The sequence below is a fragment of the Gobio gobio genome (genome assembly GCF_949357685.1).
Source record: "Gobio gobio genome assembly, chromosome: 11".
NCBI classification, from domain to species: Eukaryota; Metazoa; Chordata; class Actinopteri; order Cypriniformes; family Gobionidae; genus Gobio; species Gobio gobio.
In genome coordinates, this window is record NC_137104.1 from 28171003 (window position 1) to 28191530 (window position 20528).

General features: G+C 43.3%; 1 protein-coding gene across 4 annotated transcripts in view; it reads left to right on the top strand.

The window, feature by feature from the left end:
• The window catches only part of ptprua (protein tyrosine phosphatase receptor type Ua), a 377653-nt gene that overhangs the window by 224702 nt on the left and 132423 nt on the right, over window positions 1–20528 (top strand). For all 4 annotated transcript variants that reach the window (XM_079829338.1, XM_079829340.1, XM_079829339.1 and 1 more), the window contains exons 6-7: window positions 4584–4761; window positions 12594–12887. In XM_079829338.1, coding sequence (XP_079685464.1) covers window positions 4584–4761; window positions 12594–12887 — 472 coding nt within the window. The remainder of the gene's footprint in view (window positions 1–4583; window positions 4762–12593; window positions 12888–20528) is intronic.

Sequence of the window (20528 nt, forward strand, 5' to 3'; positions counted from 1 at the left end):
ATGTAAATATTTTCCATTTCACTCTGTCGAGGTCAGATGTCAAAAACATGAACACACTGGACAGCTGCTTTATAGTAGAAAAATTAAGTTGTACTTCTGATGAAACGAGACACTGACACTGTTTTACATGTTTAATATGGTAAAGCTGCTTGATTTTAAGCTATCTATTGTATAAAGCGATATATAAATAAACGTGACATGACTTTACTGGAGTGCCATAGAGCTTGTGAAAACATCAACATTGTTATGATCTGATGCTTTTCTTATGCTTTATTAAAATGCTTGCTGTTTTCTCAACTTTGTTGTGTTTATTTTTTTATTGAGAGGAAAGTGTGCAACACATATTTACATATTCATCTAAACTTCGCTCTTAGTAGAGTGGGGGCGGCGTCGGATGTTCGCTTACAGTATATTGCTGCTCACATATTTCGAACTTTGTTTTACCCCTAAATGAAGAACACATCCGATATATTCGCCGTGAATCTATTGACAGCCCATCTTCCCAGTCCAGTAATTTATCCTGGGGTCTCTTGTCAAACGGTGATGGTTCAGATGCTTTAATTGCAGCTTCTGTTTTGGCTTTGAGCAAATCTTCTTTGGACTAAGATTCTCTCTCGGCTATGATCGCACACTGTTCAAACACTTCTGTCTGTGTACTTCACTAGTTCACTAGCAGAATCTCTGCCTCCATGCTCTTTTCAGAGCAGAGGGGAATAGTTCAAAACATGTGCTGACATTAGAAAGTTTGGCTTCCATATTTAATTGCTGTGTATTATTTATTTTGTTTCTCTGGCGTGGCCGTAAGGCACAGTGCATTGAGGCGAAAAATTTTGATATTTACATCATTTGTGTAATTGCCAGCCATTTCAGTCTTCTGTTTATTTTCTCTTCTGCTTTGCCAGCATCTCAAATGCTTCAAAGCAATTCAAGAAAGATTGAGGCTGTTGAAAGTGCTCTTTCAGGCAACAAAGGATGTTGTGTTGTTAGATGTCTATAAGAGGTTTAGGAATTCTCCCAAAAATGTTAATCCCGACATCATTTACTCACCCTCATGTTGTTCCAGCCCTGACTTTCTTTCTTTTATGGAATGCAAAAGGAGATATTGTTCAGTGTTCCCACTGGTATTTGCATTATACTGATCCAAAAGAGAAGAAAAAACACCATAAACATATTTTAAAAGTAGTCAATATTCACTATATTCACAATATTCCTAGTCTTCCAAGCTTGTTAACTAAAAGTAAATCTATTAAAAAAAACATTGTCTTTAATGAAATAAAGCTGACTCTAAACATAAATATTCAATGAAAACTTAAAATTAAATGAAAATTAGAAATGTTGCCTTGGTACCTAACTGAAATAAAATAAGTTGAAGTTGAAGTGCTAACATTATTAAACTAAAACTGAAAATAAATAAATAAATACATAAAATAAACAAAAATCACTCACTTAAATATAAATAAAAACTGAAAGTATAACATCAAAGCTATTTCAAAATATTTATAAATACTATACTTTAATAGTATATAAATATTTCTAAAATAACACTTCAAAGCGATCAAAGTAAGCTTTGTGCGTGGAACATATCAAAATCCAAGACATTTCTATAAAAGTACACTGTAAAATGTTTTTTTTTTTTTTTAAGTTGTAAATAAAACATGAAGTGCACTTTACAAGAAAATAATATTTCGTTATTTTTATGACAAAATGTAACATTTATAAATGTTTTACATTTAATAGTAATGAAAATTGTTCCAAAGAACATCCTACAACAATTTCTTTCAGTTTAAATATTGGTCTACTTACGGTGTATGATATTTTAAGAGCTTTTGTGCCTTTTTTTTATTTTTTTACTTGACAGTCTTTGGGTTCTCTTATCATCTGTTTAGGAGGGAAAAAGTCATACAGGTTTGGATTTACAAAATGGAACTAAATGATGCCAGAATGTAGGGTGATCTGTTCTTTTTTTTATCTCTCTTTTGAATGACAGGCTCTTTCTTTCATGTTCTCTGAATTTTGGGATCACTTCCTGTGTGAGCTGCTGCTTTGTTCAGACACCTGATCTTACGTATTTATGAACTGCTAGTTTTAAAAATCTTCCCGGTCTACTGACATTTGTTAATTACAATGCTCATAATAACTTTCATTTACTCTACAATAAATAAATCCACTTCACCAGCTAATTACTCTTAGACAGCAATGCCATAGAAATATACAGAGCTACCGCGAAAATGGAAGTTCAAAGATAATATTCTAAAGATGTTTTCTCATTAAAATGTTCAATCTAGCAACAAACCATATACTTAGCTACAGATGTGTCACCTACTCTGCCAGCTTCAGCAGTCCATCACATTCTTCTGTCTTAGCAGCTCTACACTGGCACATTTTGACCAGTAATTTCTATCCCAGCTCATCTGATCTTTTTCACTTAATTTTATCATTCTTTTTCTTCAGTGCTCACAATTGCTCAAAAATCTCACTCACACAAATCCTTTCATCCCAACCTCCAATCCTCTTTCCTTCCTTCAGCCGTTCACAGAAATACGGCTCCCATTTACTCTGAAATTTCTCAAACAGCTAACTCTTCAGTCCAGATACGTTTTCCAGTGGCCCAAGGAATTCTTCTTTGCATGGGACAATCCGCCAACACCTTGCATCCTACCATCTAGCAAAACCCCATATACTTAGCCACAGCAGAGCCACGTACTTGGCCAGCTTCAGCCGTCCATTGCCCATTCTCCTGTCTCAGCAGCTACATTCACAAATTAGTCGATGTTCACAGCAATACGGCTCCTGTTTACTCAAACAGCTAACTCTTCACTCCAGATACCTCATACAGCTGATTCTACCACACGCAGGCCAGTCTGGAATCCTTTATCCTCCATTTCTATTTTCAACCGATCTATCCTTAAAAGAGATTAATAATCGACTTGTCTTCTCACCACAGCGCTCACATTCTAAACATTAACCGTATCATTCCAGCTCCAGACTTCTCTACACAATATGCTACCATCGACCATGCCATCAAACTTATTTACCTGGCAGACTACAGAGCTTGGCTCGCCAAAGCAGATATCACCAGCACCTTCAAAGGCTTGCCTATCCACCCAGATTTCCAGTGCTTCTTTAGGGTCCTCTGGAAGAGTATACTTTGCCTTATGCCTCACCTTCGATTGCAGAAGCAGCCCCAAGATCTTCGACTCTCTTTCAGAAGAACTATGCTATTGAACTATTCCCATTAACAATCACATACTCCCTTACGTCCTCCACCTTCTTGGTGACTTCTAATTGTCACTCCTCCATTTGCACCACCATGGTTAGGGCTTTCTACCCTCATCAAAGTTTTCACTGACCTCTGCGTCAATTCTTGCGAGCCGAGCCGCTCACACCTCAATCTCATAGCCGACTCACAATTCAGAAGTTCAGACTCCCGACTCCCGAATTGACTTTTTTACAACCAAGTTCAACTAACCAGCAGATCAGAAATCTCACTAATGCTTATCAAGAAGCCTTGCCGTGCCTTGAGCATATTTTCAGCTTTCTTAACCGGCTGGTTTCAAAGGTTATCACGCCATCACAAACGCCTTCCACTAACCACCGACCTACTTAGCCGCTGCATCCCCTTTCTACACTCAAGCTATGTAGAGTCCATGTTCCCCCCATGCCTTTCGGCTTCCTACGATGTTCAGAATTTGCCCCTACTTCCTCCGCCTTCAATCCATCTATCCATATCTGCATCTTTGACATTTCTATCCACTCTCTAGACACTCATATTCACTCTTTGGAGAAGCAAAACAGAGCAATTAGGAGTATAAAACCCGTTTTACATCTGCTCTTTCTTACTAAAACCGGAAAACTGCCACAGATCCTGGTTCAGCAAGTTCTTCTAACAAATCCTTCGTATCACCCGCATATCTCCAGAACACCACTCAATACATTCTTTCCTCATTGGAGCAGTTACCTCAATGGCCAGACAAGGTATCTCAGACAATACAATCGGAATCTTCACAAGCATATCACTCTTACATCCGTAACAATCTAAACGACCTCTGTCAAGCCAAGCCTACCTCAGCTCTTCTTAATCTTTGGGTCCTAATCACTCAGCCTACATTTAACTGAGATGATGCCCCCACTCTTGGTCGCCAACACCAGATGCCCAGATCAGCCTGACTATCATCCCCTTCTCTCTTCCCCTTCATCCTCTCCCTATTCATCCCTAACTTCTTCAATAAATAATTCTCCAACATTCATGTTTGTGGCGTGGTCCTTGCTCTTGAAATGGAGTTAACTAGTTAACTGAGGTTCGTGTGCTCCTCAACCAATCACCTGACTTCATAAAAACCTTCTTATATCGGGTCGCCCCTTACAGTACTGTTTGTCTCGTTCTCTCAAACCATCCCTTCCTCTCCCTCTCTCATCCATGAAAACACATTTTATTAGTTCATGTTAACTAATGTAGTTAACTAATGTTAGCTAATGAACCTTATTGTAAAGTGTTACCGTGTAAATATATTTGATAGAGATTGATTAGACAGTGAGATCACATGGAGGATAAATTCTGCATCACGTATCTCTCTCTCTTTCAGAGGCGTAATGGTGTTCTGATGTCACCATACTCAGTGACATCATCAGTAGGGGAGCGTCGATTGGTTGCGTGGTTTCAGGTGGGTGGAGCCCAACGTGGAGAGCAGGACCTCTACCGATGCATCACTCAGTCTACATATGGAGCTGCAGTGTCAAACTTTGCAGAACTAATCGTCAGAGGTATGACAAATGTTCCTTCAAATTATGTTATAGGTTTACTTGTTTACAAACGTATCTATATAAATAACTTGGAAGGGACCAATTATGCCCCTATTTACGAAATGTAATATAAGTCACTGGTGTCCCCAGAATGTGTCTGTGAAGTGTCATATCAAAATACCTCACAGATCCTTAATTTTAACCAATTTTCCAATTTTGTGTCTAATTATATGTCCAATTTTGCCCCATTTGGGTGTGGGCAAAAACATGCCATTTTGTGTGTGCACCTTCAAATGCAAATAAGCTACGGCTCACTGTCCCCTTACCAGAAGAGGACGGAGCCTTTACAGCTAGTTCTTTGCATACTGAGATTGTTGCACTTTCAGTGAGCGGCGCATACATGAAAATGTAATTGATTTTTGAATTTCCCGGGAATGCGCTTAGAACTCAGAATTTTAGTTTATGCTCCTCGTTTCTCAGCTGGTTTAATAGATTATAAAAAAAAAAGGTAAATATAGTTTTCATGGTGAACTTATGCCTAAACTACAATTTTCCATGTTCTCTGGTTGTGAACTGTCTGCTGTATAGTTGTAAAAGTCTTCACGACGCTATATTGCTAAATGTACCCGATTTTGCATAGCAACAGAAAAATATGCCGGTATAGCCTGGCTTCTCTTGAGACTGTCCTGCTTTGCAACATAGTAATGATGAAATGCTAAAGCTTGCCGCACATTGACGTGATTGGTGACAAGGTCGAACTGGTTAGAAGGTTAGAATTGGTTAGAAGGGACTTTAGGAACACCAATTTCAAACCCAGAATACTCAAAATACTCAACAATGGTGTTGGCTTATGAATTTGCTCGTGGTTTGTCTTAAAGCATATTAAAAACACCACATAGACTTATACACAACATTAAAAACTTGTTTTTCACCACAGGGGGTCTTTAAATGAAATATTTCATCAATGTCACATCAGCTATTTATGTCGAAGTAGAAGGTTCTCTACTAGAATAATGAACAATAAATTCAATAAATTTGTACTTCACAAACTTTATCTTCTTAAAGCACAGAACATTCTGGAATCTTCTGATCTCTTTGAACTTCCAATCAAATCACATCACCTGAGTGTGTCTCCCTGATTTACTGTAACATCACATCCCCACCTAGAGATCTCTTCAGCAAAAGATAAGCCTGAGTGAGTTGTAACCTCTTTGACTAGAGCACTCGAGAGAGAGCCGTCAGACTGATTACGGTCATATCCACCAATCAGAGATATATCTCACCCAAATATAACGAAATTACTGGTGCAATCAGTTATGCAAATGACCCCATGTAGCCTCGTTATGGTCCTAGCACCCAAGTACCTCTCGTGATGGTGGCTTGATTTAAAAAGTGAATGACTCATATTTCTACTGGAACTGAGGTAATGTCACTGAAAATCCACAAAACAAAAGGAGTAATCACAGTTGTAGTGTTCTGTTTGGGTGGGGTGAATTGCGTACTTCAAATTGGTTATGTTTTGTTTTTGAACTTCCGTTATTAGCTGCTGAAGTGTGCTGTATTTGCGTCACAGTGTAACATTTGATCACACACACACAAGCGAATAAAAGAGCAAATCAAACCCATACAGATTTGCTGAACTGCTCCTTTCAGGGCAGGCAAATGTCCTGTCTGTCAAAATAGACGTACTGTCATGATGCTTCACTTAACATATGAATACTCAAATTCTGATTTGCTTAACACACAAATCAGCGAGTGGGTGAAGTGAGTGAGTCATTACATTAAAACTGAAAATGCATTACATTTATACTGATTTATATTTTTTTCATCATCAGAATTTAAGAAAGGGCCTCGCTTCCATATGAATTTCAACTTGGATTAACTGCTGACATTTTAGTAAACATTTTAGTAAAGACATTTAGGAGCGTTAGGAACCATTTCTTCTTCACTTGTGAGCCGATCATCACTCTTCACACACACAACGCTCCTCCCCCCTGGACTATTTACATTTTACCGGCTACAACTGAGTTCCCAATGGGCTTCAGCGCGACACTACAGCTTGCCGTCTAAAACACTATTTCGGGGAGTTTAAACAATGGCTAAGTTGCTAAACGCATCTCGTTGTCATGTAAGGGCCCTGTTCATGTTGGACAGACATTTTAATTGCATTTTGTGTCTGTTAAGAGGCACACAGACACTCTTTATGTATATGCCCCCATAGCTGCTGTGTTAGCTGAGTGGGAGCTCTGGGCATTAACTGTAACAGCTCCGTGTTGCAAGCACCAATCCGGTTGTTGTTTTTTTCTATAGACAGTACTCACAAAGGTATAACGATCAAGATTAACTTAAAAATTCACCGGAGTTCTCCTTTAAGTGCAACTTTCAAAAATGCACTTTTCAATGGGGTTAAATATGTCCAGTGGCTTTGCAATAGTGAGTCTATTGTCAGCAGGCAAGCGTGAGGTGCAGAAACGTCTTACTCCTTCTGGAATGAATTTGATACTGGCCAGAAACAGGTCTGGTAATGGAACTCTGCGTTCAGGCATGTTTATCTGTGCTCCTATTAACTACTTGATTCATATTTGCTTTAAATGCAGCTCTATGAATAACTGCAATATTGAAAGTCAAGGTTTCACAGTCATACTGATATTATCTCATACAGAGATGATGATTAATTTAAATTGAGAGATTAGACAGACTAAGCAATCAGGATAGATGTTTAATTCATTTGAATGTGACACTCAGATATCAGTAACAAAGCTGTCACAGATTACATTTTAATGTTGTGAGAAATATGCTTTTAATGCATGAAAGCTGCTTCTGTCTGTCCTTTCACTGCATTTTTTTTCAATTTTTTTCCCCTAATTTCCTTCAATCTGAGATAATTTCATTAACACTTTCTATGAAGCCCATGCTCATAATGAAATATATCCCCATTTATACTTATTTATGGTTATTACTATTTTATAAATATATTTATAGAACCACATCAAAACCTATACTTAATTATAATAACAGTTATAGTTATATTTATATTATTATTTATGTGTATGTATAGTATTAATTAGTCAGTCTTATGGTTCCATGATTGTATTTAAAAAGATGCAGTCTGCATATGTTATTATATTATACACTCACCTAAAGGATTATTAGGAACACCTGTTCAGTTTCTCATTAATGCAATTATCTAATCAACCAATCACATGGCAGTTGCTTCAATGCATTTAGGGGTGTGGTCCTGGTCAAGACAATCTCCTGAACTCCAAACTGAATGTCAGAATGGGAAAGAAAGGTGATTTAAGCAATTTTGAGCATGGCATGGTTGTTGGTGCCAGACGGGCCGGTCTGAGTATTTCACAATCTGCTCAATTACTGGGATTTTCACACATAACCATTTCTAGGGTTTACAAAGAATGGTGTGAAAAGGGAAAAACATTCATAATGCGGCAGTTCTGTGGGCGAAAATGTCTTGTTGATGCTAGAGGTCAGAGAAGAATGGGCCAACTGATTCAAGCTGATAGAAGAGCAACTTTGACTCGTTACAACCGAGGTATGCAGCAAAGCATTTGTGAAGCCACAACACGCACAACCTTGAGGCGGATGGGCTACAACAGCAGAAGACCCCACCGGGTACCACTCATCTCCACTACAAATAGGAAAAAGAGGCTACAATTTGCACAAGCTCACCAAAATTGGGCAGTTGAAGACTGGAAAAATGTTACCTGGTCTGATGAGTCTCGATTTCTGTTGAGACATTCAGATGGTAGAGTCAGAATTTGGCGTAAACAGAATGAGAACATGGATCCATCATGCCTTGTTACCACTGTGCAGGCTGGTGGTGGGGGTGTAATGGTGTGGAGGATGTTGTCTTGGCACACTTTAGGCCCCTTAGTGCCAATTGGGCATCGTTTAAAAGCCACGGCCTACCTGAGCATTGTTTCTGACCATGTCCATCCCTTTATGACCACCATGTACCCATCCTCTGATGGCTACTTCCAGCAGGATAATGCACCATGTCACAAAGCTCGAATCATTTCAAATTGGTTTCTTGAACATGACAATGAGTTCACTGTACTAAAATGGCCCCCACAGTCACCAGATCTCAACCCAATAGAGCATCTTTGGGATGTGGTGGAACGGGAGCTTCGTGCCCTGGATGTGCATCCCACAAATCTCCATCAACTGCAAGATGCTATCCTATCAATATGGGCCAACATTTCTAAAGAATGCTTTCAGCACCTTGTTGAATCAATGCCACATAGATTTAACCCTCTGGGGCTCTTCGGTCATTTCTGACCCAAATTTTTTTTTTTTTAAATGTTAAAAATCGTAGCTTCATCGGAATGGTCCGAAACTTGGTGACTTTATTGGTACTTGGTATATGAACACCCACAAAAATTGGGGACAGGATTTGAAAAGACTAAGTGGTCGTAAAAAAAATAGTCACACTCAGGACCTTCGGGTCAAAAATGACCCCCATAGGAAATGAATTGGAAATTGGCAAAAATATGAAAATAAAGAGTTTTTTTGTGCATACAATCTACAAATCAGCCAGGATGCAGAAAAAAGGACTCAACAGTGAAGGGGTGAATCTCTAAAACATCAAGAGTGCAAAACAGACAAAAAAACTCACACACACACACTCACAAAAACACAATTAGCTTTTGGAATGGCACGCGTTAATTTGTGTGTGTGCGTGTGTTTTTGTGTGTATAAGTGTGTGTGTGTGAGTTTTTTTGTCTGTTTTGCACTCTTGATGTTTTAGAGATTCACCCCTTCACTGTTGAGTCCTTTTTGTCTGCATCCTGGCTGATTTGTAGATTGTATGCACAAAAAAAATGATTTCCCATTAATTTCCTTTGGGGGTCATTTTTGACCCGAAGGTCCTGAGTGTGACTATTTTTTTTTTTACGACCACTTAGACTTTTCAAATTCTGTCCCCAATTTTTTTGGGTGTTCATATACCAAGTACCAATAAAGTCACCAAGTTCCGGACCATTCCAATGAAGCTACGATTTTTTTAAAAAAAATTAAAAAACACAAGATCCACTATTGTGGTAAAAATTTGCTATTGCGTGATAAAAATGCTCAATGTGTCCACCGGATGGCACCGATCTCATTTAAAAAATTGCTTTCATGAGGCCCAGGCTTGACTCTAAAATGAAATACAGCTTTAATAATAAATTTAAAAAAAAAAAAAAAAAAAATATATATATATATATATATATATATATATATATATATATATATATATATATATATATATATATATATATATATATATATATATATATATATATATATATATATATATATATATATACATTTTTTATTATATTCAATGGGAAAAAATGGGTCATAATTATTGCATAAATATTAATTATAAATCATAAAATTATCTCAAAACACCAAAAAAGAAAAGAAAAAATATTATTAAACAATAATATATTTCATTGATTTTACTCAAATCGATTTTATCTTAAATCCCGCCCTCCGGGTCATTTTTGACCCGAAGGTCCTGAGTGTGACCCATAAATGAAGAACCCCAGAGGGTTAAGGCAGTTCTGAAGGCGAACACAGTATTAGTATGGTGTTCCTAATAATCCTTTAGGTGAGTGTAGTTTACAATCTGCATCAGGAAAATTGCATCATACTTTCCCTTTACTTAAAAACCCCTGTGGTTTTTAATATTCTTTATATGTCTATGTGGTGTTTTTAATGAATCTGCAGTGTACCAAAGAGAGTCTCAAAAATGTGATTTGAAACGGCCCATTCCCTGCCGTCATAAACAAATAACCAATCCCGTCAACGTGCAGGGCTTTTTTCCTATCATTCCTATCATGCTGATATCACACAGAGATCACTAGAACACCTTTAAGAGGGGACAGGAAACATCAGGTACAAAAAGCGATATAGCGGGTGAATTATGTAGCCTATGTGATGTATATTATGATGTCTTGATGAGCTATATGTCTTTGTCCACTGACTTGATGTTCTATGAGGTTCTGTAAAGCTGCCGTCTGACTCTGAGATGGTGAACGGGAACATGGTTTATGTAACATTACCAACACATTATTATCTGTTTGATAATGTTGCAAACCAAAGGCTAATCCTATCAATTACTGTTATGTGTCTGTCGTTGTAGAGAGCGATAGGCGTACATAAAAAGCATCAGCATTCTGATACATCGACTTGTAGGCGACCCTGTATCTATTAATATCTATAAACTATTTTTATCTATCTATCTATCTTCAAACTTTTTCTATTTTATCTCTTTCTAACTAATCCATCTTTCTTTCTAACTAATCCATCTTTCTTTCTTTCTTTCTTTCTTTCTTTCTTTCTTTCTTTCTAACTAATCCATCTTTCTTTCTTTCTTTCTTTCTTTCTTTCTTTCTTTCTTTCTTTCTTTCTTTCTTTCTTTCTTTCTTTCTTTCTAACTAATCCATCTTTCTTTCTTTCTAACTAATCTTTCTTTCTAACTAATCCATCTTTCTAACTAATCCATCTTTCTTTCTTTCTTTCTTTCTTTCTTTCTTTCTTTCTTTCTTTCTTTCTTTCTTTCTTTCTTTCTTTCTTTCTTTCTAACTAATCTATCTTTCTTTCATTCTAACTAATCTATCTTTCTTTCTTTCTAACTAATCCATCTTTCTTTCTTTCTTTCTTTCTTTCTTTCTTTCTTTCTTTCTTTCTTTCTTTCTTTCTTTCTTTCTTTCCCACTTTCTTTCCCACTTTCTTTCCCACTTTCTTTCTTTCTTTCTTTCTTTCTTTCTTTCTTTCTTTCTTTCTTTCTTTCTTTCTTTCTTTCTTTCTAACTAATTAATCCATCTTTCTTTCTACATAATCCATCTTTCTTTCTTTCTACATAATCCATCTTTCTTTCTTTCTACATAATCCATCTTTCTTTCTTTCTACATAATCCATCTACATAATCCATTTTTCTTTCTTTCTACATAATCCATCTTTCTTTCTTTCTACATAATCCATCTTTCTTTCTTTCTACATAATCCATCTTTCTTTCTTTCTACATAATCCATCTTTCTTTCTTTCTAAATTATCCATCTTTTTTCTTTCTAACTAATCTATCTTTCTTTCTAATTTATTCATCTTTCTCTCTAACTAATATATATTTCTTTCTAACTAATCTATCTATCTTTCTTTCTAACTAATCTATCTTTCCAACTAATCCATCTTTCTTTCTTTCTAACTAATCCATCTTTCTTTCTTACTTTCTTTCTTTCTTTCTTTCTTTCTTTCTTTCTTTCTTTCTTTCTTTCTTTCTTTCTTTCTTTCTTTCTTTCTTTCTTTCTTTCTTTCGTTCTTTCTTTCTTTCTCTTTCTTTCTTTCTTTCTTTCTTTCTTTCTTTCTCTCTTTCTTTCTAACTATTCCATCTTTCTTTCTTTCTAACTAATCCATCTTTCTTTCTTTCTAACTAATCCATCTTTCTTTCTTTCTTTCTTTCTTTCTTTCTTTCTTTCTAACTATTCCATCTTTCTTTCTTTCTAACTAATCCTTCTTTCTTTCTTTCTTTCTTTCTTTCTTTCTTTCTTTCTTTCTTTCTTTCTTTCTTTCTTTCTTTCTTTCTTTCTTTCTTTCTTTCTTTCTTTCTTTCTTTCTTTCTTTCTTTCTTTCTTTCTTCACTTGCGCCGTGCGCGTTTAGACCACATGCTTAGATCGTATAGGGCCCCTGAAGTTTGTTTTGAACTATATCCTGATAATTTCAGTCTGATTTCATTGTCAGTTGTCTGTTTATTTATTTAGAATATATGACTGAGGCCAAATAAAAGGTGATACCTGTCCAAATGCATCCTGTTTCAAAACCTTTTTCTTTCTTCTTCTGTACTCTTTTGTAGTCCCACCCACACCGATAGCTCCACCCCAGCTGCTGCGCTCTGGCCCCACCTATCTGATCATCCAACTCAACACTAACTCTATAGTGGGCGATGGACCGGTGATCCGCAGAGAGATTGTGTACAGGGCCAGTCATTCGCCATGGTCTGAAACACACGGAGTCAACTCACTAACGTATAAAGTCTGGCACCTTGAACCAGATACAGAGTATCGCATCAGCGTTCTTCTCACCCGCCCTGGAGAGGGTGGAACCGGCCCGCCTGGACCCCCGCTGGTCAGCAGAACCAAGTGTGCAGGTAAATAGAGCCAGGAAGAGTATGCTTGTTGAGGGTTTATATCTCAGACAGCTGATGTTTACTGCAGTAAATCTATGACAGATGAAATTAATGTTTGCACACACATATTCGTTGACTTTTCATTCTTGAAACTTAAGTGAAACTTTGTTAACAACTTATTGTTGTTATTTTCTATTTTAACACAACCGGGACACTGTATTGACTAATCAGTATCCAACCCCCTTGAGGTTATGGGATGTCATAGTAACGCCACTTTTACATGTACTCCAGCATATAGATGTGCTCAATGATAGCAAAAATATTGTGAAACCACAACAAATTTAAACTTTGATTTAATTTACTTCACTTTGAAGTAAGTTGAGCCAAACAGAGTCAAGCAGTCAAGTAATCACATTTTGGTTTTATTCTCTTATCCTCTGAGAGGTGTTTTTTTTTTTTTTTTGGCTGAAGTAAACTGGACCCAACTGTAGTATAAATGTACTTGTGTTATAACCTTGCTTTTGGACTTTGTAATATATCACTGTCAAAGGTGCTCTGAGACTCTATTTATCTTGGTTGCCAGTAGCAGCAGAAGAACACGGTCCCTGAATAAACTTTACACTGCATGCATGTTGCTAATGTGGCAGACATCTTTATTTTTGGTACCCACTGTTGATGGTTTGTTGTAGAGGCTGTTACTGCTGTGCTTGTTTCTGCACTGGATTATTACTCTGCATAATTTGATATCTATTGACTATTAATATAATATTGTATATTTTCCTCCACTCAATAAGTTATTTTCATGTAGGTATATTTCTAACATACACAACCTTATTATGACATGTTGAGTAATGATGAAACTGGTGTCCTGGGAGTGACATCAGTTCAGACTTCAACACCATATTATTATATTATATTATATTATATTATATTATATTATATTATATTATATTATATTATATTATATTATATTAGTTATGTTATGTTATGTTATGTTATGTTATGTTATGTTATGTTATGTTATGTTATGTTATGTTATGTTATGTTATGTTATGTTATGTTATGTTATGTTATGTTTGTTATGTTATGTTATATTATACCGTTTTTTCTTCTGGTTCTAGAATCTGATTGGCTGAGAGCCGTGCAATATTATCCCAGTAACAGCACTCTAAATGTTTCATAATTTGTATCACTCCACTTGCAACATTTCTCACAGAGAGTGTCATGGCAGACGAGCAAACCTCCATAAATTTACAAATAGTACTGTTACTGTGTCACAGAATGTAGTTCCCTTTCGTTCAGTCACTACGACGTAACGTTAGTGACTAACGAATGGGGGTTTCGCTTAGAAGCCTATCAACTTCGAGTTTAGAGAAAACGCCCAATGGCGTGCCAATGCCATGGGCATGCGGAATTTGCATACGTAACTCCGCCTCACTGCGTGAGTATATAAGGAAGTACGAGGCAATATCGCATTATGTTTCTGCTTTCGGAGCCAAGAGTACCTACCTCTTCACTCCTACAGCCTTCTGAGACTCTGTCAGCTTCTTCGAGACGAGCAGCTTTCCAGTCGGTGTTGATGTGACGGCGCGTTCCAGTGATCGCATACTTCCTGCCTGCTGATCTGTGCAGTGGTCCGCCTGACAGCTGGTGTGTGTTTCCCTGGGCGCTTCGGCATCGACTGCAAAGTTTCCTCTCACAAAAGAGCTTGCACGTGACACGTCCTTTTCAGGATGTTTCGTCCGTGCACTTTTGGGTGCGGTAGATCGCTTTTTTCTTTTGACGGGCACGAGCGCTGCGTGACGTGTTTGGGCTTTCAGCACGCTCAGGCAGCGCTTGTGGATGACTCATGTTCCCTCTGCGGGAACCTGGCCATCTCGGTGCTTCGATCTAGACTCCGTGAATTCCGTGCTGATGCCGGAACGAGAGTCCCCTCCGCCACCCCCCAATCTGCGGTCTCCTCTGGAGGCGGCACTTTGGCTGGTGACCAGGGTGATCTGAGGGTGACGGTGTGGAACAAAGCTCCGACGCTAGTTCCTCGGCCCACACCCCCCTCTCATGCACCTGACCCGGTCCGCGCTCAGGCGTCTACATCGGGGCCGGCTCCTGCTGTCCCGACTGTGGCGTTTGGCGCGGCGGAAGAGGAAGTGATGTCTATCGCCGCATCACAAGGTGGGCTGGAGTCATCTGAGGATGATGATTCGGCTGTGCTGCCACCTTCGGGTGCGCCAGCATTGCCCGAGTCGGACCCAGAGTTGACAGCCATGCTGTCTCGGGCCGCCGCAGCGCTTGGACTGGAGTGGAACCCTCCGCCTCAGCCCGAGCGTTCGCGGTTGGATGATTGGTTTTTGGGGGCGGCGCGTCCGGACACCCGTCCGGCCGCTCCTCCAATACCTTTCTTCCCCGAGGTGCATGAAGAGGTTGCGCATTCCTGGAAGTCCCCGTTGTCTTCCCGTGAACGTTTGGCGAACTCTTCCGCCTTCACCTCCCTCGATGGAGCTGCGGCTCATGGGTACACTGGGGTCCCCCCAGTTGAACGTTCTGTTGCGATGCAACTGTGTCCACAGAGCGCTTCGTCCTGGCGTGGTGACCCAAAGCACCCCTCCAAAGCCTGTAGGTTTTCGTCATCCCTGGTGGCGAAGTCCTATAGAGCTGCGGGGCAGGCCGCCGCTTCTCTGCATACCATGGCAACTCTTCAGGCTTACCAAGCCAAGTTGCTGTGTGATATGCACGAGGGAGGGGCTGATCCAGGACTCAGCAATGAGTTGCGTGCCGCCACCGACCTCGCTCTCCGGGCGACGAAGGTGACCGCACGCTCCCTGGGTCAGGTGATGTCCACAAATGTGGTCCAGGAGAGACACCTATGGCTCAACCTGTCTGATATGCGTGACGCTGAGCGAACCCGTTTCCTCAACGCCCCCATATCACAGGATGGGCTATTCGGCGGAGCGGTCGAGAGCTTCGCCCAACAGTTCTCGGCCGCTCAGAAGCAGACTGAGGCAATAAAACATATCCTGCCCCGGCGGTCAGCTGCTGCCTCCACCCAACCGCCCGCGCAGGTGCCTCAGCCCGCTCGCCGCCGAGGGCGCCCTCCTGCGGCTCCCTCTACCTCTGCGCCACCCAAGCAGCAGCCTCCACCCGGGCCGCGCAGAGGCAGCCGCAGGAAGGCGTCCCAGTCCGCTCCAGCCCCGCAGCCCGCGAAGAAACGCCAGGCTAAGCGGCGCTCCTGATGCGGACGGCTCAGGGATGGGCAGTTCTTTCCAGGAGACGGCGGCAGGGCCGCTCCTTCCCCTGGTGGAGAATCTTTTGTTCAGCTGCTGGCCCCCGGGTCAGCAGCACCCTAATGTGGTTAAAGAAAGAACTGACAACCCCATCCCTGAGCCCCCAGAGATCGGTGACGGCAGTGCGCGCCACCCTCGGGTCTCGCCACTCTCGTCCCTCTCTGTCTCCAGCCCCCTGGCAGAGCAGACCCCAGTGGAACACGAGTCCTTCCCTGGTCTCCTCTGTCAGGGCGCAGCCGTTAACCGTGCCCCGACCCCGGGACGCCCAACAGCCTCCCCTGTCCGTGCCGGTAACGCTGCCTCGCTGCCCCACCCAGGGTACGTCTGCCGTCCGTATGACCCCGTTGGTGCAGTCTCTGGAAGCCTGGCTTCAGCTTCCGGGGCTGTCCCGCTGGGTTGCCCGGACCGTCAGGCTCGGCTACGCGATTCAGTTCGCTCAGGCTCCTCCCCGTTACAGGGGAGTCCGCTATACCGTGACCGGGGCCCATGCCCCCGTCATGCGTGCGGAGATTGCCACTCTACTGGCGAAGGGTGCGATCGAGCCTGTCCCTCCAGCCGAAATGAGGTCGGGGTTCTACAGCCCCTACTTCATTGTACCCAAGAAAACCGGTGGGTTACGGCCAATCCTGGACCTTCGCATCTTGAACCGATCCCTTCACCGGCTTCCGTTCAAGATGTTGACTGCAAAATGCCTTTTCGAATGCGTTCGTCCTCACGATTGGTTTGCAGCGATCGACCTGAAGGACGCCTACTTCCATGTCTCCATCCTTCCTCGACACAGACCGTTCCTACGGTTTGCTTTCGAGGGGCGGGCATACCAGTACGTGGTTCTCCCATTCGGGCTATCTCTGTCCCCTCGCGTCTTCACGAAGATCGCCGAGGCAGCCCTTGCACCCCTTCGGCAGCACGGGGTTCGCATCCTGAACTACCTCGACGACTGGCTCATACTAGGCCACTCTCGAGAGCAGGTTTGCGGACACAGAGATCTGGTTCTCCACCACTTAGCCCGTCTGGGCCTTCGGGTCAACTGGGAAAAGAGCAAACTTTGCCCCGTGCAGAGGATCTCTTTTCTCGGTATGGAGATCGACTCGGTCGCCATGTACGCGCAGCTTTCGAGCGAGCGCGCGCAGTCTCTGCTGACTTGCCTCCGTCAAATCGAGAGCAAGAGTGCGGTTCCACTGAAACTATTTCAGAGGCTCCTGGGGCATATGGCATCTGCAGCCGCGGTAACGCCGCTCGGATTGCTTCATATGAGACCGCTTCAGCACTGGCTTCGCGATCGAGTCCCGAGATGGGCATGGCAGTCTGGCACGCTCCGGGTCCAAGTGACTCGGGCCTGCCTACAGACGCTCACCCCGTAGTCGAACCTCAGTTTTCTCCGGGCCGGTGTGCCCTTAGAACGAGTGTCCAGGCATGTTGTCGTATCGACGGATGCCTCTGCCACGGGCTGGGGTGCCATGTGCAATGGACAAGCAGCCACGGGCTCCTGGACAGGACCCCAGCACCTCCTGCATGTCAATTGCCTCGAGTTGCTGGCAGTACGTTTCGCCCTCCACCGCTTCCGAGCGCTGCTGAAGGACCAACATGTACTTGTCCGGACAGACAACGCGGCCGTAGTAGCGTACATCAACCACCAGGGCGGTCTACGCTCCCGCCGTATGTCTCAACTCGCCCGCCATCTCATTCTATGGAGTCAGAAGCGCCTGAGGTCCCTTCGTGCTGTCCATATTCCGGGAGTCCTGAACCACGCAGCCGACGAGCTCTCGCGGTTTCAGCCTCTCCCGGGAGAATGGAGACTCCATCCCCGGACGGTTCAGCTGATTTGGGAACAGTTCGGCGACGCACAGGTAGATCTGTTTGCCTCCCACGACTCTTCCCACTGCAGCCTGTATTATTCCCTGACCGAGGGCACGCTCGGCACGGATGCACTGGCGCACAGCTGGCCGCGGGGCCTGCGCAAATATGCGTTCCCCCCAGTGAGCCTACTCGCACAGCTCCTGTGCAAGATCAGGGAGGACAAGAAGCAGGTCCTTTTGGTCGCCCCGTACTGGCACGGCCGGACCTGGTTCCCCGAACTCGTACTCCTTGCGACAGCCCCTCCCTGGCCTATTCCTCTGAGACCGGACCTCCTTACTCAGAGACGGGGCACCCTTTGGCACCCACGTCCCGACCTCTGGAGCCTCCACGTGTGGCTCCTAGACGGGACGCGGCAGGTTTGAGTGGCCTACCACCTACGGTGGTCGCCACCATCACTTCCGCTAGGGCAGAGTCCACTCGGCATGCCTATGTGTTGAAGTGGAACCTCTTCGTCACCTGGTGCTCTTCCCGCCAAGAAGACCCCTGGAAATGCCCGATCGGGTCCATGCTTGAGTTTCTCCAAGAGGGGCTGGAGCGAAGGCTGTCTCCCTCCACCCTCAAAGTATATGTGGCTGCAATATCTGCCCACCACGATCTCTTGGAGAACAAAAAGGTAAGTCAGCACGACCTGGTCATCAGGTTCCTGAGGGGAGCCAGGAGACTGAATCCTCCTCGCTCTCCTCTCGTACCCTCTTGGGACCTCGCAGTAGTGTTAACTGCTCTGCAGAGACCTCCCTTTGAGCCTTTGCGGTCGGTTGATATTAAGTTCCTGTCTATGAAGACGGCTCTGCTGACCGCATTGGCCTCAGTTAAGAGGGTCGGGGACCTGCAGGCATTTTCGGTTGACGAAGCGTGCCTGGAATTCGGGCCGGCTAACTCTCACGTGATCCTGAGACCCCGGCCTGGATATGTGCCCGAGGTTCCCACCACTCCGTTTAAGGACCAGGTGGTAAACCTGCAAGCGCTGCCTTTGGAGGAGGCAGACCCAGCCTTGGCATTGCTCTGTCCAGTACGCGCCCTCCGCGCCTACGTAGACATGACGCAGTGTTTCAGGAGCTCAGACCAGCTCTTTGTCTGTTATGGTGGAGAGCGGAAGGGAAGTGCTCTCTCAAAGCAAAGGCTGTCTCACTGGATAGTGGACACCATTGCCGACCATGTCCCCTTGGTGTGAAGGCACACTCCACCCGGAGTGTGGCCTCCTCTTGGGCTCTAGCGCATGGCGCCTCGCTAGCAGACATCTGCAGAGCTGCAGGCTGGGCGACACCCAACACATTCGCCAGATTCTATAATCTCCGAGTGGAGCCAGTGTCCGACTATGTACTCGCCCCCCCGAGGGGCCGGTGATGGGCCAGGCTCAGGTGTCTTCGCTTGCTCGCCACTCCACTCTACGGACTGGATACGTGCGATTATTTCCTCAGGTGAGCTCCCCGAGAGCCCTGAGCTCCTCCAGCACTGTCGACGCCGACATCAGTTCAGTCTGCCCTTTCGAGGCCAGACCCTCATGTCCGGCCAGGTGCCCCATGTGCATGGTTCCCTCCGGCGACCCCCACATGTGTATTTCACCGTAAGTCTCCGCAGTGAGCGGGTTTCTTCCCTTGGCGTGTCCCCGCCACCCCTAGGGTTAAAAATCCACCTTCGGCTGGTACCCTAGAGATCTTCCATATGCAGCCCTCAGCGGGTCATATGTGTCTCTTAAGTCCTCCCCACGGGTAGGCATTTTTTGGCATTCCCTCACTGGGATATGCTTCCCAGTGTACCTTGGTAATCCTGTGATAACTGGGAGTCCTTCGTCCGTACTAGTCTTACGACAGGGTACTCACACTTACGCAGGGCACTGGAAGACGGCTGAGTGGCGGGATTATATTGGGACCCCCATTCGTTAGTCACTAACGTTACGTCGTAGTGACTGAACGAAAGGGAACGTCTCGGTTACGGATGTAACCCTCGTTCCCTGAGGAGGGAACGGAGACGTAACGTCCCCTTGCCACATCAGCTGTGCTACCTGGAACGCAGGAGTTCAGTCTTGGCTCCTCAAGCAGGTAACATAATGCGATATTGCCTCGTACTTCCTTATATACTCACGCAGTGAGGCGGAGTTACGTATGCAAATTACGCATGCCCATGGCATTGGCACGCCATTGGGCGTTTTCTCTAAACTCGAAGTTGATAGGCTTCTAAGCGAAACCCCCATTCGTTAGTCACTAACGTTACGTCTCCGTTCCCTCCTCAGGGAACGAGGGTTACATCCGTAACCGAGTAGTTCCGATAATGTAGTTATTTAGACCTCAGATATGTGACTCACATATAAACATATAAACAGCGCCTGTTTTACAATTTGTTTAAAAGCTTTCGCAAATGCGAGCTCCAGGCCATCAGCAGCCATCCATCGCTCATTTACCCGCCGAGAATCACTACATCTCAGCCAGTCATTTGGGAATTTGGCGCTGGCTCTTATTGATAGGGGTTAAACATGAGATAATTAATTGGGGGTATATCAAATAGGCAATCTTTGGTCTTATTGTTC